The following is a 15804-nucleotide window of genomic DNA, read 5'->3' as shown; positions in this document are numbered from 1 at the left end:
TTAAAAACCTAGTTATTGTAAGACCATTCACTTTATCGTTAGATATCTCTCTCACTCACTGGGCCAAATAATACCTGCACGTCACACTGATGTAGGATCATATTATTTGGTTCTTTCGGTAAAGTCACGTAGATAGAAGAAGAAAAATAATAATACAAATAAAGTGAATAAAAATAAAAAGTAATAAAAATAATAGGATCATTTGCAGAGAGCGATTCCCTATTTTTTTTAAAGCTTTTTAATGCTTGCAGTGTAGCCATCTGACTGTTCACTCTCTTAAAATGACTCGTCACTCCGAACCCAAGTGTGGTTTTATTACTGTAATCATACTCTTTGGTTCTTTCGGTGAAGTCACGTAGGTAGAGAAAAATGAATAGATCACAACGTTTCGATCGCAACACAAGCAACAAGCGACCGTCTTCAGGCGACGGTCGCTTGAAGCCGGTCGCTTGTTGCTTGTGTTGCGATCGAAACGTCACGTGATCTATTCATTTTTCTCTACCTACGTGACTTCACCGAAAGAACCAAAGAGTGTGGATTCCTGCAGTCAGGAAAGCTTCAAATCCATATTCACTAAAATCGCTTGTATGGGCAACTCCCCCCCCCACCCACCCACCCAGAAATAGTTTGTTTGAAGAATGGGCAAGTGTGAGGCTATTCATAACAATGAGTTATGCTTTTATAGTACGGTGGTTTGATTTCGGTGGCACCAAATATCCATTGGCTGGCTTCCAAGGGGCACCCTGCTTATTTTATGATTTCCTAAAGTAGTGCATTTGGGATGAATTCCCTCCGCTGAGTGAAAGTAAGCAGAGGAGGCGGTTTCATAAAGTTGGGGGCGATCCGCTTACCTATAGGGGTCAGGCTTGTGCTTGCGGGTTGTAGAATGGCATGTATGTTAAGTGATAGGTTTTTATTTTGACTCTGTAGTGGTATTGTTTATCCTTTTCATATTACGCAACTCTTTTTAAGTAGACTACGTAGGTTTTTTTTGCAGCCGACAATTCATAGGAGATTTGATCTCGGCCACGTAATAATTTGGCCAAATGTCTATGATAAGAGCATACACAACCCGACAGTCAAACACATTCAATTGTCACGAGGTCTACAAGCATTTAGCACGGCACTTATTATTGTTTCAGCTAAACCGATACATTTAAGAAAAAATATCCCAACCAAATCTAGCAATTATAGACTGTACTCTTTGGTTCTTTCGGTAAAGTCACGTAGGTAGGAAAATAATAGGTCACGACGTTTCGATCGCAACACAAGCAATCGTCATCAGGTGGGACAACCACTGCAAGAAAAAACTGATGAACGGTTGCTTGTGTTGTGATCGAAACGTCGTGATATATTATTTTGTCTACCTACGTGACTTTACCGAAAGAACCAAAGAGTATGGATTCCTGCAGTCACGAAAGCTTCAAATCAAAATTAGAGACGGGTTTTATTGTCTTCATCGTCGATGATGTTGATGGTTTTGCACAGATTTTTTCTTGTCAGAGCAAAAAAGGGATCACTGTGGCTGAACATGGCTTTTAATTTCAGAATGCAATGGTCCTCTCGCTTTGATGCTTTTGCGCCTGCGACGCACAAGCGTTGGTGTTCCTTTGGCTGTTGGAAGCGCCTTGGCCAGAGTTCCGACCTGGAGCTCAAGACCACAGCTCGTTCAGCGCCCCCCCCCCCCCCCAAGAAAGACAAAGATCCACCGTGTAGCCTTTCACAGATTGTTGAGGCAAGCGCTGTTCGCGAGTAGCACCTATTAAAGCCGGCACTGTGGCACACGAGGGGGTGGGTGGCAAGCACCACGCCCGGCCGCCTTTGTCTCCCTAGTGGCGATGTTTACACACCGTACCAAGCACTCGTTTGGGGCTGACATAGTCAAAACACCTCTCACACATTGCACTCGAGTCTCTCTTAGAGTCTTGAACTTTTTCTTATAGTTTAGTTATTTTGTCTGAAAACATTTTTTCGCAGGATTATTGTTGTTCAATAAAATGGAAGTTTTTTTTTCAGAGAAAAAAATCCACTGACAAATTGAATGCTACGAATGTAACCACTGAATCAGTTTTGGTTTTGTCAAACTAACTATTGGCTTTACAAGTAAACAAAGGCCACTTAATATATTAACTTAAATTGTTATCCTGTAACTTGCATGCTTGAAGGATGAAGATTGTATTTCAATTATAGTAAAAGAATGCTCACAACACAGTCATGCGTACAATTTAATTGCAGTACTTGGTTGGTAATGAATTTAGCCACGTGAATTGTATAGTGTATTGAGTTTTCATGGGGTTACCCTTGAGTTTAAATGGGATTCTTTTCAATAGGCTGTAGGTCTAGTATTTTGTTCTGAGATAATGAAGTATGATTTGGCCTACAGGGAGATTTTAGAAAGTGTCTGGCAGATGCTTCTCGTACAAATCGACATGGATTATGGGGTTGGGCAGCACAAATTTAAAGGAATTGTCCAAATGATGCATGGAAATCCCTCGATGTGACCCGATTACCCCCACACATAGCACCATAGGCACAGCCAGTGCCGACACTGACCTTTTATTCAAGTATAAAGGCATCTAGCCCATTATAAAATACGTTAATATTGAACAAAAGTGTGCAGTCGGAGAATTTAAGTGATTTGCAAGCAGAAGTGTGAGTTGTATTAATTGCTTCTATCATGTTCTGCTCTCTTTTGACTAATGCCCTGTAGCTGACCTATCACCTCAAGGCCAAAGTGGTGGAAAACGAATTTGGGAATATATTTTGTCATTATTACGAATACATTGTAATTGGTGCACAATAAAGTACAGTGCTTAGAAACTGCTATATACCCTGCCCATTCACTTAAACTGTTTGAGTTGACTAGAATGTCGGGATAATTCTAATTGATTGGCTATAAATAAAGAGTGTATACATTGTCCAGCCGCATCTTGGGAAAAGGGAAACAAATAGGTTTTGACATTCGGGTCGTCTTCTCATCTAATACCACCACAGCATGAAGGGTTATAAGATATGAATCGCGATTCCTGTTTATTTGCATGTTCTATGTAATGCAGTGATGAGATTTGACTACAAGTATGTTCCTTCAGTGTGCCAAAACTGTCACATGTTGACTTAGCTGCACTCTGCCTATTTTTCTCAAGCTAAGCACTTTTTTTATTTTCCGTACATATAAATAACTAGTGGGCAGCCTATCCTACTGACGGTGACATCACACTCGAATTACACTTCCCTGACCCGTTTGAAATGTTCACTACTCTCCCGACCCTAACCACATAATTTCCACCAGTCACCAGTCATCGACTCACCTGAGCCTCACCAACTCATGTGACTTTCACCACTCACCAGTCATCAACTCTAAATGACCCTCACGATTCACCAATTTATATGACACGGGTGACGGCTGGCTGCCCCTACCCATGCAAAACACTCCTCCCCGAAGGCACATGCCTACCAGTTGCATGATTTTGAAATGAGGCTATGGGGCTCAGTGCATTCGCTGCAATGTAAAATTATTTCGCGGATAAGCAGCGCTGGGGCCGATAACCTGCATAATCAGGTAAAAGGGTCCATTTTATTTGTAATTTTGACCTCGTTTGCAAAATCTATGCATCATAAGCTTCCAAATGACTCATCGTTCATTGAAATTGTTGAAGCGGTTTAGGAGGACTTTGCTGTGCAGACATGCATCCAGATTAGTTTTTCATGTACGAATGTGCATGTACAGGAGTTGTGTTAATCTACTGCTGGATGAAGGCCTTCCCACGCCATGCAGGTCCGCGATGGTTATTGGACCATAATTCACCATGCTTCTCAATATAGGTTGCTGAAGGTTGGAAACATGTACTGTACTTGGGAGAATAGAAGCACAATGCAACAATGTATTTTGTTGCACTGCCCTCTGTTGCCCACAATGTAGCCCCACAATTCTGACAACCTTATTGTTCATGGTGGTCACCGATCTCAGTTCCGTCCATGTTCAGCCGTGCTAAGCTTCTGAGAGCTGATGGGACACATGTGCAAGGTGATTCATATGCAGATTGCAGTTTATATAGGAATAACCACGGGCCATATTTTTTACCATTTTGCACAATATAACTAAAGTCATGTAGAAGGGAAATAATAAAATAATACAAACTTTACATAATAAAATTAAATTCTCACGACGTTTCGGCCACAACGCAAGCAGCCGGCCTCAGGTGAACAAACAGAGCTGTTATTTCCCTTCTACGTGACTTTACCGAAAGAACCAAGAATATGAATTCCTGCAGTCACGAAAGCTTTAAATCGAAATATAACTAAAGTCTTTCATGTGCTGTTTCACCTTGCATACATTTTGGCCCTAACTATTAAATTAAACCTTGTGTTGGTCTTCATTGTGTGCCATGAATTGGCTTCAAATATTCAGCGTCGTCTAATGTCATAAAAACTTTTAATTAACAATAATTCAAAACTTCTATTAACATTTCAGCAATTAACTCCAGCTTTTATTGCATTACGGAATGTTTGAAAGATTGGCGCTGGCTGATCTATATTTAACCGTATTGTGTTACGGAAGTAGGGTGAGCCATCAGAAAGGTCCAAATTGGAACGAGTTAGGCATGTGAATGAATATGGTAATGCATTACAATGGCGTCAACGCTGATACCCATTCTTTACGTGTGATCTTTTTAATTGGCCAATCACTTATCCTGTGCTTATGTGCCTAGAAACGGTGTTGGCAGTGGTGCAAGAGCATTCGTGGCTCAAGATTTATTTTCTGTAAAATTAAGCAAGAATGGGCAAAAGGTACTGTATAAGAAACTAACTATACATAACAGGCCGTTGATCATAGCTGCAAATATAGATATCCTTTGATGTATGTATGTTAAAAAAATGTTCGCGCCTTATGTAGCTAACCACGCTAATCGGAGGTGTGGGGGAAGGACAACAGTATGTGCAGTTTTCTTGAGGGTTTGGTTTTTATATGAAGTGAACATGCACCTAGTCAGCGTTCGCCTCCTTGTTAGTTTATCAGTTGGTATATCAATACTATAAACAACAATGCCAACATATTCTTAGTTTTTTCGGTAAAGTCACGTTGAAGAGAAACAACACGAAAGCTTTAAATCAAAACAATGCCAACCTCCTTTGTTTTGTCCCCGCAGAGAAAATCAATTATTAATACAAAGAAATCTCAACCGGCACCCATTTTTCGACCCATTTGCTCCATACGGCATAAGGAATCTGAATAACCTGTCGTGTCCATTTCCTGCAAGTGAGCCCCGGTGGCTGGGGATGTGACAGAATGCACAGACTAGAGTACCATCTCTCCGGCTAACTCCCCCCGGACACGTACACGCGTGCACATATGCACCTCTACGCAAACACACAGGCAGCTTTTGTATGCCGCTGTGATCTCTCGAGGCTTGGATTGGACCATTGGCTTGCACATATTGGGCCCCTGAGGGTTTTTTGGCTGGTACATTATTAATGAGCCTCAGTACCTCAAAGGGGGAGAGTTAAGTACGTTTCTTTGCACACGTGAGAGATCCCTCTGCTCCCTTCGCAAGAGAGAGCCAGCATGTACTGCTACCGTAGACACATGAAGAACATTTCCTCCATTCATATCCTTATCATCACTGTTAACCATGCTTTATCCACTGTGGGATTAGAGCCGCTCCCCAAGCTATCACTGTCTCTCATGGCCCTGTGGTTTAGTCGTTAAGCAACTGCAAATGAGCCGATTCCATCAGCACATTTCTGATGTAGACATCCTCCTGGGTGTGTTCACTCCTTTGGCTGCCACTTCATCAATAGCTTCAATGGACATCATCGGATGATGTCGTCCTGCCTCTAATTACTTTATAATCGGTCAATACGATGTCTCTAGCATGTACATGTTTTGTAACACACGTACCTCTTTGTCTTTCAGAACATCTACCTCTTTGCTTCTTTGCACACTTTTCAGCTTTTGCTCTGTTTTCTCTGTCATTGTCAGCGTTTCTGCTCCACAGTTGATAGCATGTAATATGCACTGATTAAACATTATCTCCATTATGCACGTTGGTATTTAACTTTTCGTTATCAAGTTCAGTTGTCCAAAGCCCTCTATCCTGCTGTTGTCCACTTCTTTATTTCATCATTGATTCATGGATGTAGTGCAAAGGTCCTCCTATGTAAACATTCCACATGCAGCAATATAGTACCTCCTATATGGGCATAATTATAATATTCATTATATTTTATTAAGAGCGAAAATAAATGGTATTGGATGGCAAGTTAATGCCATCGCCTCTTTTGGGAGCCATATATTCCATCATGAAGCTGGAGTGGAATGCCTCGGGCCTGGCCTGCCTTTGACTTATCAACACTTTATTATAAAGTGTCTGATTAACTTGTGCACAGATAATGCCAGGGTACTTTACATAATTTGCAGTAAGCAAAATAAATATCCAAAAATAATTACGGACAGTTTCAGTGGATTAAATTAGGAGTGGTTCAGGAGTTTTCAAAACATTATCGTATTTAAAGCATTTCAATCTTTCAGTCGATAATGTCAATGCACATTTTACTTTAGTCATATAAATAATTCGTGGATTGAAAAATTCAAATGAACCCTGTGTAATGGTGGTGCATTTTTTTTTCAAACGGGTTCACAAGTCTTTATTGCCATCAACCAAATGAGTGTGCAAATGCATGTATACACATCGCACGGAAAGCCAGTATGTGGGAATCGGGGGAGTTTAGGTTTGAATTGGAAATACATTTTAAAGCGCTTCAGAGTCCTTGGCTGTGGGACATTTGAGACAGAGATAAAATAGAGCCTTGGATTGTTCGGGACAATCATTCGGCCTCAATTGTTAACGAGGGACTGTGCGGACATCCGCCCCGTGACCTTCTGCACCACACGGTTGCATCGTTAGGTTGTGTGCCAGTACATTTCCTTCTCTAACAGTGCAGTCAAACAATGTCCATGGGGCAGACAAAAGCGGCAAAGCTGGGTTTGTTTGTCAGTGCATGGAGGCCATTGAGCTTCCTGGTTGAACAGAGAGCATTTTAACAGAATGGAGTTTTCAAAACATTGCCCTCATATTTTTCCACCGGCAAACATCGAAACACCCAGGTGAATTCTCTCGCTAGCAGAAGCCGTCACAATAGAAATGTGACACGGCACAGTGTTGCTCTTTGTATTGTAGTGGTAAGTTGTAATTTTGTGACTTTTTCAGACATACAAGGCAGTTTTTTCTTAAGTATTCTCTTAAATAAATTACCGTAGTTTTATTTGCGGTCATACATTGTTGTACTGAATTATGAATTAAAAATGCATTAAGTGTTTGGTAGTTATAATATGTAATGGAAAAATGTACTTTGATTTTAATTCTCTATTTAGTCAAGTAATGCCATGGCAGTACATAAGTAGGCTATAGCCTGTAAAATTTAGGATAACATAACATGATAATATGAAGTTTTGTTTATACTTAACATAAATCTTCTCAAAGCCATGTTAAGTGTTGCCATTTCAGAAAATACACAAGAATATGTTTGCAATGAAAATCACATTTTGCCATTCTTAGCAGTGAACATTTATGTTGATTTACAACTGTTGACATCGAAGTGACTTATATGGACAATCTACCCCATTCCACGTACTATCATCTATGTATATAGTTAGTATAGTAAAGTCTGTCACGGTTACATGACTTAAAGAATCTGAGTACAGTTCTACATTATTTTATAAAAAAATGGATATTTTCATACATTCGACTATGCACTCAAATGTAAGCAAGCAGTCAAGAAGTACATATTTTAAGTCTTCTCCAGCTGTTTGATTGGCAGTCATGCATGTATGGCATGCGTGTACGTTTACGGATGTGTGCAACCTTCTGAACGCGGGTCAGTTCTAAGGCGGGCGTGAGTTACTGGACACGAGTACATCGTGAGACACGCGCGAGTTTTCATTTGGCGCGGCAAGCCACGTTGGTTAACTGCCTCTGCCCGCCACGGACACATATCTCTTAGCGGCACGGAGTGCTGCTAGCATGCGGGAGGAGACGAGTGGCGGGTCCAGGATGTCTCTGCACGCCAGGGCTTCCTTCCCGCCGCCCCTACCCTCCTCGGCCACCGCGCTACCTCTGAGTAAGCGCCATCGAACCAGCCGGCTGGCCTCCTTCGAGGGGTTCCACCATGTGTGGCTCTGCCCAGGTGTGTGTGCATGCACCGCGCGCTCGGACGTGATTACATCTTTTTGCCACGACATTCGCTCTAAGCTGCACGTTCGCCCACATTCCCAACCGCTTCCCTTTCCTCCCTTCCGCTGTGCAACAGAGCCGTGGGCTCGGGCACAGCCTGGTGCTGCTCAGCAGATGTCGGGTTGTTGTTGTTTTTCCGCCGCACAATCCAAAACTTGCTGCTGACGTCACATCTCTTTCGTCGTATCAAAATAATTTCCCTCGTTGCTGGCCTTCTTGGCCTTAAGCCAGATTCAGGTGTTTCGTGAGCCTAGAAATTTACCGGTTTCGTAATGGCTCGGCTCGTTAATTACCCAGATTGCCGGTATAGTTGGGAATCCATTATGCCGTGATGGCCTTGCACTGCCGTGGCTCATCAGGGCAGACATTGGCTGCCGTAAACATGAAAAAAAATGTGTTGCTTCAGCAAGACTACACTCATATTTGTGAGACATGAGGAATTTTCTATCTCGTCCGTTATCGCAGTCACAGTGGTGGACACAAATGGCTGTTCACTACTTCCTGTGGGCAGTCAACGTCAATTGGGCATGCGTGCCGGAGACCAACTCCTCCATTGAATGTCTAAATGGGTTTAAGCAGAGAATAGCCAGCATTACATTTGTAGCACAATGTGAGCAGTGATGATGCTCACAGAACAACATTTGGATTAAATTTGCATAAGCACCAATTAATGGCAGCAATACCTGAATTAAATAATTACGAAACACCACCATGCAATGATGTCACAAATCAGATAATTACATTTTCCTTTTTATATTCATGGGTGTTAAATGGAGCAGCATGCATCATTTGAAGTACAACCATAATTATTGTTATTCGAGAGTGCTGATGCAATGTTTAGCACGTGGTGCTCTGAACCCGGAAACCTGAATTTGTATCCCGACCACGGCTAACATCAGTGGTGAGTGATATATGAACTGGTCTTGGGTGACCCCTTTAAAAAAACTGGCTAGGATGGTGAAGTACGGTCACACAACCCCCTTGACGGACATGGTGTGTGGGAAGCTGCCATCTAGCAGTGGATTAACAAAATCATGAAAATTGCAATAACTGTGACCGACTTTCACTGTCACAATTGCAGTTGTGGATTGCACAGTAGTACTTGCCTGCGTTGCTGCTGGGGGTTTTCATGAATACGATGAGAGTGGTTTCCAGGCCACCTTTTTGGCAAAATTGGCGTGCACGTAATGGAGGCTGTTTAATATGCTCCATGCATTTAAATGTAACTTAATTCTCAGATGAACTTAAAGGAACTGTTATTTTTGCAATTAAATGAAGCCAGTTTTGTATGCTCAGAATTTGCATTGCACATGCTTTAATTTACTCGGTGAAAATGTTTCATTGTCATAAGCGCGATGAGTGCATGCATTTTCTTGTGCAATACACAGTTTCACGAGGTTCATTTGTTTCGCGTAGATACTCTTCTAGAACCGAATGTTCTTATTCCATTTGCAGAAAATTAAAATGGAAATGAGTATTCAATTTATTATTTATCTCCCTTCCAAGTTCATTACGCAGAGGGGGGGACCTTTTATTAAGATATTGATCTGTGTGTAAAATATGATCTCACTTTAATCACACTCATTAGTCTAATTCATCCGAGCCGCACGGTTCTTGAACTGCGTTTATCCGGACCTTAAAAATGTTTTTACTTCGTATTGCTGTGTCAGCATTTACAGGAAAATCGATTGCATTAATTCTATAAAGAAAAAAACAAACATACAGTCAATGTTTTAGCCCAGAGGCATTGGTCACTAATCACTGATGAATGAGGAGCCATTGTTCATGCAGAATGGTGACCTCGTGGTCCGAACATTGACTATTCCGTTTTTTTTACCCATTTTGCTGTTTTGACATTTTTTATTTGAAAGAAAATCAAGGAAACATACTCCGTTATTATACATTATGATATTAATGCTCAGGCTTTAGCCTAAAAGGTCATCCCTCATGACATTGAGCCAATAGATTAGCTGTACTCATTACTGTAGTCCGATATGGATGTGTTTATAGAGTATAAGATAATTCCTTTATCATGTATATTTTGATGGTAATATCACAGCGCTTAGTTGTAATGGGACGCTTCAGTCAAATTGTGAAATGGCAGTGGAAAAAATGCAAATGGTTCATCCGTGTTACTGTTCACAGAATTTTGGTACAGACGTGTTCTAGGACAGGCTTAGCTGTGGCAGTTGCTTAAATGGCACCTTTTGAGCAGGATTTATTGAGTGTCCTTCCTGCCATGTTTAAAAACGGCACAATTTAAAATGAAACACTAATCTCAGGTGAAAGTTTGAATTCTACTTTTCCAATCGCCACCTATTCTGTTGAACGGGTATTCATGTTCCACATATGTACAGTACCTACAGGCTGTGCGATTATACTAAATTGATCGCACACCTTTCAAAGATGCACTGCAGTGATTGAGTATTGGATCAGAATTATTAATTTGTGTTTTTTGTTGTTGATGCTGTGGATTGTAGTTTGTATTGTGTTTTGCGTATCTGGGTATTTATTGATTAATAACTCCGTGTTCTCAATGTTGTGTAAGTATTGATTGGTAAAAGAAAAGCAGTTATCTTATTAAATTGAAATGTTGGCTTGAATATACATGGTAATTTATATTGACAATAATGTTTGGGTATTTACCATAATCGATGCACTTTTTTGTCTTCTCTGAGACCATGAGTCAACACTTTTTTCCTTTCAAATTAATTTAAAATGTAATATCCACAACTAAAATGTACACGTCACTAAATGATTCATACCATGTAGCTTGTGCTTGTGCCAATAAATCAATCACTGCTTCTCAACAGTTGCTTGTGCCCTGCGTGTTGCCTTAAGTTTTTATGTCAGGATTAACTGTTTCCGCACTCTTTTTTTCTCGTGCCGCTTATGAACTGTGAACTGACTTTCATTTGTGTCTCACCGTTACCAGGGAGTGAGAGGGAGAAGGAGGAGTCGGACATTTCCAGGGACGACTCCTTCACGGTCACAAAGAGCAAAGTGAGAACGATCGTTCGATATTAAAATCGTGCACGCGTTTTCGGTCACGATTTTTTTTCCCTGTGTATCTGTAATGACAAAATGTTTTATCTGATCTCTTCCAATTTCGCACACTGTATAATATATGCGTGGAATGATGATTATATAATTTACGGTGCGTTGTAACGTTTGAGAGTACTCGATGTACGTTTGCGCATTTATTTTCTTTTTTTCTCCCCACTCCGCTTCTAGTCGGAAAGCGGCTTATACAATGGCAATGAGACGTCAACCCCAACAGTCAAACTTACCAAAAAGGAATCTCTTAAGGTACACTTTTTGCTTGTTAATTTATCCTGCAAGAAGATACTTATTCCGTTCTTTGATTGTCCTGTGCTCTTCTTTCCTTTTCCACACATCTACAAATAAAAGGTTTATATGGAATGAAAATTCTTGACATCTGTTTGTGACATCCAGACATTAACATCGCTTGATCGGGTAGTTTTTTTTTACAAAACCATGATTTAAAAATACAAATCTTACATAATAGCAGCAAAGGGGATATTCTAGTGCGCAATAGTGCCGCGCGGTGGTGGTGCTTGGGAAGGGATTGTCTCAAGAAGCTTGAAGCAGAAAGCCAAGTGTGTGCATGCACTAAGACTCGGGGCACTTTAGTGTACGACTAAATACCATCCAAACTTTAATCAATTTATCAAAGGTCCAGAGATTCGCTGGAGAAAAATCCACAGCGATTATCAACATGACTTTTTTTTTTCAATCATCGCTGTAAAGTGCCTTGGATAATCTAGGTAGGATAAGCCATCCCGCACATCTCCATTGTTCTGACATATCATTCGGCCTTCCATTGGGATATTCAACCCCTCTCTCCACTTGTGATTTTGAACACTTGGCTCTAAATCTAGCATCGCTGGGTCTGTGGGGGTCACCACGTGTGAAGTTTACACAAGTCTCACGGGGTCTGATTTGTGCAAATCAAGCACATTTCTGTCAAGCTCGCCTTGTCTGCACCTATCTACTCCTTGGGAAAGCCCATTATAAATCTGGAAAAGGGATAAACTTACGTAGCACAAATGTTTTATAATGTTCAGCTCACGTAATTTCCATAAGTTCTGCTCGTATATTAAATGGTCAAATCACGGTCGCGTAAAAAATATATGATTTTGATTATTTAATACCAGTTGCTGTATAGTAATATCTGTAGAATAATTATATACAGTTGAAACTTGTGTAAATGACGTACAAGAAACCTAAAAATACCATGTTGCTAAAATTTTCAAATAGGGGCTACGAAAGTAACGAACAGTCTGATGTGCATAACATGTAAAGGATCATACGTGGATTTTCACATGGTTTTAAAAAGGCAACGGAATTGGAAAATGCATCAGATGAATTACACTCTGAAGTAGCAAAACTTCATACAGAAGTTTTTGTGGGCTACACATTTGATGTCGTCAAAATAATGAACACTTTGTTCCTAACATGCATGGGCGCTGCCTTGGATTTTATTTTAATGGCTCCACATGCAACCCTTTGCACAGGTCCTTTGTCGCTTTAATAGCAAATTATTTGCAAAATACAATAAAACTGCAGTCGATGTTCAATTAATTAGAAGTTAAGAAAGTTAAAGATCTTTGATTGTTATAGATTTTTTTTGTATTGGCTAATGCTGATTTTGACTTATGTTGTCACATTTTACAAACCTCAATTTTCAGGTTCAAAAACAGAATTACAAGCAGGAAAAGAAAAGGGCAACTAAAGAGCTGCTTAGCAACCTGAAGGACCCCACCGTGGTGATCATGGCAGACTGGCTGAAGGTGCGTGATTCACTGATTATTTCGTTAACCAATCATTTTTCATTAGTGTCATTCACTGATTGCTTAGAAAATAAAATTATTCGGAAAATGTTTTAATTAATGTTATCGTTGGAGCACTGCTTAGAAGAACAATCAGAATGTTTCTCGTGCAAGATATCTTGCAAGATATCTTCTTTGTCCATGACAAATACCCTGAAATATATATTTTTTATAAATTGGGTATTGTTTTGAGGCCTTGCTGATCATCTGCACATTGGCACATATTACACAGCACCGACAAAATTCTGCGCATTAAAACGACGTTCCCAAATAACCGGTGTTGCTACTAAGAAACATCCATATGTGTTTTTTTTTATTTTGGCAATTGAATAGACTGTCTGAGGCACGGTGCCAAATAAATTATCTGTGTTGTGAAGGAACTGAGGTGTCAAGGTGGGTTAGTCCCAGTGGTTAAAATTAATATTGCTGAAAGATTTTTAAAGGTTTTTGGGGCGAAGGACGCTTCTCGATTTGAAATTATTCATTGATGATGGACGAACATTTTACGTTGTTAGTGCCGGTCTTCTCTTTTCCATTAAAAATGGTGCCATCCACGATTCATTTCGGACGATTGATTGCACGGGTATCAACTGGGCACATTTAAGTAGAGCTGGAATATACCAATGATTTAAGCACTCGAATAATCCACCGAATATCGGTTCACTTGCTCAACTAAGTGGATAACACCATTTTAGTTGGGAAGAAAATATCGCCGCATGTGCCACGGGACAGGAGGTGATGGGCAGCGCTTTTAACATCTTGGGCATCATTAGCCACGTCACGCTGGGCATGGTTTGTTCAGGTTTCCCACCTTCTGCAAACAGGATGTCAGGACACCAATTTTTTTTACCACAAACAAAGTATTCAGTTCGAATTGTTTTCAACTGATGAGCAAAATCTTGCAACGATTGGGGTAACAATTTCATTCAAGAATCAATTCCTATTTAAAATCTTCTCTTGTATTCTGATATGCAATATATAAGTTGCACATCCTCATTGATTGCGTGAGCCAAAATTATTTTCAAAATGATCAAGTAATTTTATACATCTTTTGGCACTAGTTAACACTTTGGTATTTGTGTTGAAATGGGACTTGAAAAAGGCATACTTCATTGTTATTTTTTTCAAAACGGTAATGTCATTTGACTGTCGCAAACATGATGCTTTCGCTTTACTTTATGGCTCAATGCGTGTTTCATAATCACATGCGACATTTAACACTGGAATGGAAAATTACTAAATGTGTTTTGCTAATTAAGCGAGTTAATCCACTCATTTTGTTGCGAGTATGTGCACAGTTTCCATACTGTATTTTGGAGAATGCTAAGCACTTCGTGATGCGATGCATTTCTTCAAACTAATTGATGCCAGTGTGTGTGTGCGTGCACACGCGATAGAAGATAAAATCTCACTGCTGGGTTTGGTTGTTTTTATGAAACCATATCAACGCATGGCTGGAAAAACAATAGAAAGTATAGAGTTAAGTGAATTAACGTGAAGCACCTTAAAGCTTTGCTTGCTCAAAATGCTTTGCTCAAAATAACATTTCACACCAAATTAATTTGTCTTATCTTTTCGTATAATTTGGTCTCTTGATTTTCAATGTTGAATGTATTGTTACTACAGAGGGCGCATTGCTTCAACATCTGGATGGCTAAGAGGTCAGAGCACTGAGCCTGGTGCTGCTGAGATCCTAGTTACGAATCCTGATAGCCACCTGTGATTGAAGGAAATGCTCAGGTGCAATTGTGTGATTGTCTTAGCCCAGTTACCAATTATTGCAAGAAGAACCAATCACATGATTTTTGTTTACTTAATTTGGATAAATTCTTGTTTTGAAAAATAATAATTACATGCAATGATTATATCTCTTCCGTAGGGTATATGGATTAAAAAGGTCGCTTGAAGGAATTACAGAAATAGTTACAAGTAATATGATTCTGCAATGAAGTTTCTAATATTTGGGGTGATCCACTGTTCTGCAAAATGTATGAAGGGATATGCCACCTCAGGACATAATTCTGCTAGTGCAATTATAATAACATTGGGAAAAAGCCCAACACATCTTGGTCAGGGTGTATCCATTTAACATAGTAGCCATTGCATGCAGGACCAGCACCAAAGAGACGGTGAATGATGGAGAACAACTGACCCATCGGTACTTCAACTGCACGAGAGCGACACGTTCGGTACTAAATGATGTGTAGCATCCTCGATCATGGCACGGAGCATCAAGCTGGATAGATGTCCACCTTCGGTGGACAAGCCTGCGCATGGCAATTTCAAGGGCGATGCAATGGCACACCCTCTTGTTGGCTGCAGATCCGTGGCACGTTGAAGAGCTGGACCAAGCTGTGGTGCGTGCTCAAACCCGGCGTGCTGCTCATATACAAGAGCCCCAAGAACGAGCACTGGGTGGGCACGGTGATGCTCAACGTGTGCCAACTCATCGAGCGGCCGTCCAAAAAGGACGGCTTCTGCTTCAAGCTCTTCCACCCGCTGGACCAGTCCATTTGGGCCGTCAAGGTAGACCTCGCTCACCGACTTCTCTCTCTCACAACCTGCCTGTGCCGCCAGCCCTTCAACCCCCCGTCCCCTTCTCTGCCCTCGTGCCTCTCTCAGTGTTCCTTCAACGCCTCGTGTTTACGTGAACACCCTCCCCCCCCCCCCCCCCCGTTTCATTGCTTCCACCTGGCCCGGCCACTGACCCCGCTGCACCT

General features: G+C 40.8%; 1 protein-coding gene across 6 annotated transcripts in view; it reads left to right on the top strand.

Annotated features, from left to right (window-relative positions):
• LOC116939892 (oxysterol-binding protein-related protein 8-like) overlaps window positions 1–15804 on the top strand; it is a 97508-nt gene that overhangs the window by 58772 nt on the left and 22932 nt on the right. For 5 of the 6 annotated variants that reach the window (XM_032948895.2, XM_032948897.2, XM_032948896.2 and 2 more), the window contains 4 exons: window positions 11167–11234; window positions 11466–11540; window positions 12944–13045; window positions 15407–15610. In XM_032948895.2, the coding sequence (XP_032804786.1) occupies window positions 11167–11234; window positions 11466–11540; window positions 12944–13045; window positions 15407–15610 (449 nt within the window). Of the gene's footprint in view, window positions 1–8001; window positions 8185–11166; window positions 11235–11465; window positions 11541–12943; window positions 13046–15406; window positions 15611–15804 lie in introns of all 6 variants that reach the window. The other variant, XM_032948898.2, reaches the window with a different exon arrangement.

Source organism: Petromyzon marinus, chromosome 7, assembly GCF_048934315.1.
Source record: "Petromyzon marinus isolate PM22_M1 ecotype Great Lakes invasive population chromosome 7, UKy_Petmar_22M1.pri1.0, whole genome shotgun sequence".
Lineage (NCBI taxonomy): Eukaryota > Metazoa > Chordata > Hyperoartia > Petromyzontiformes > Petromyzontidae > Petromyzon > Petromyzon marinus.
Note: the sequence above shows the minus strand (reverse complement) of the source record. Positions and strands in the feature narration are given on the sequence as shown.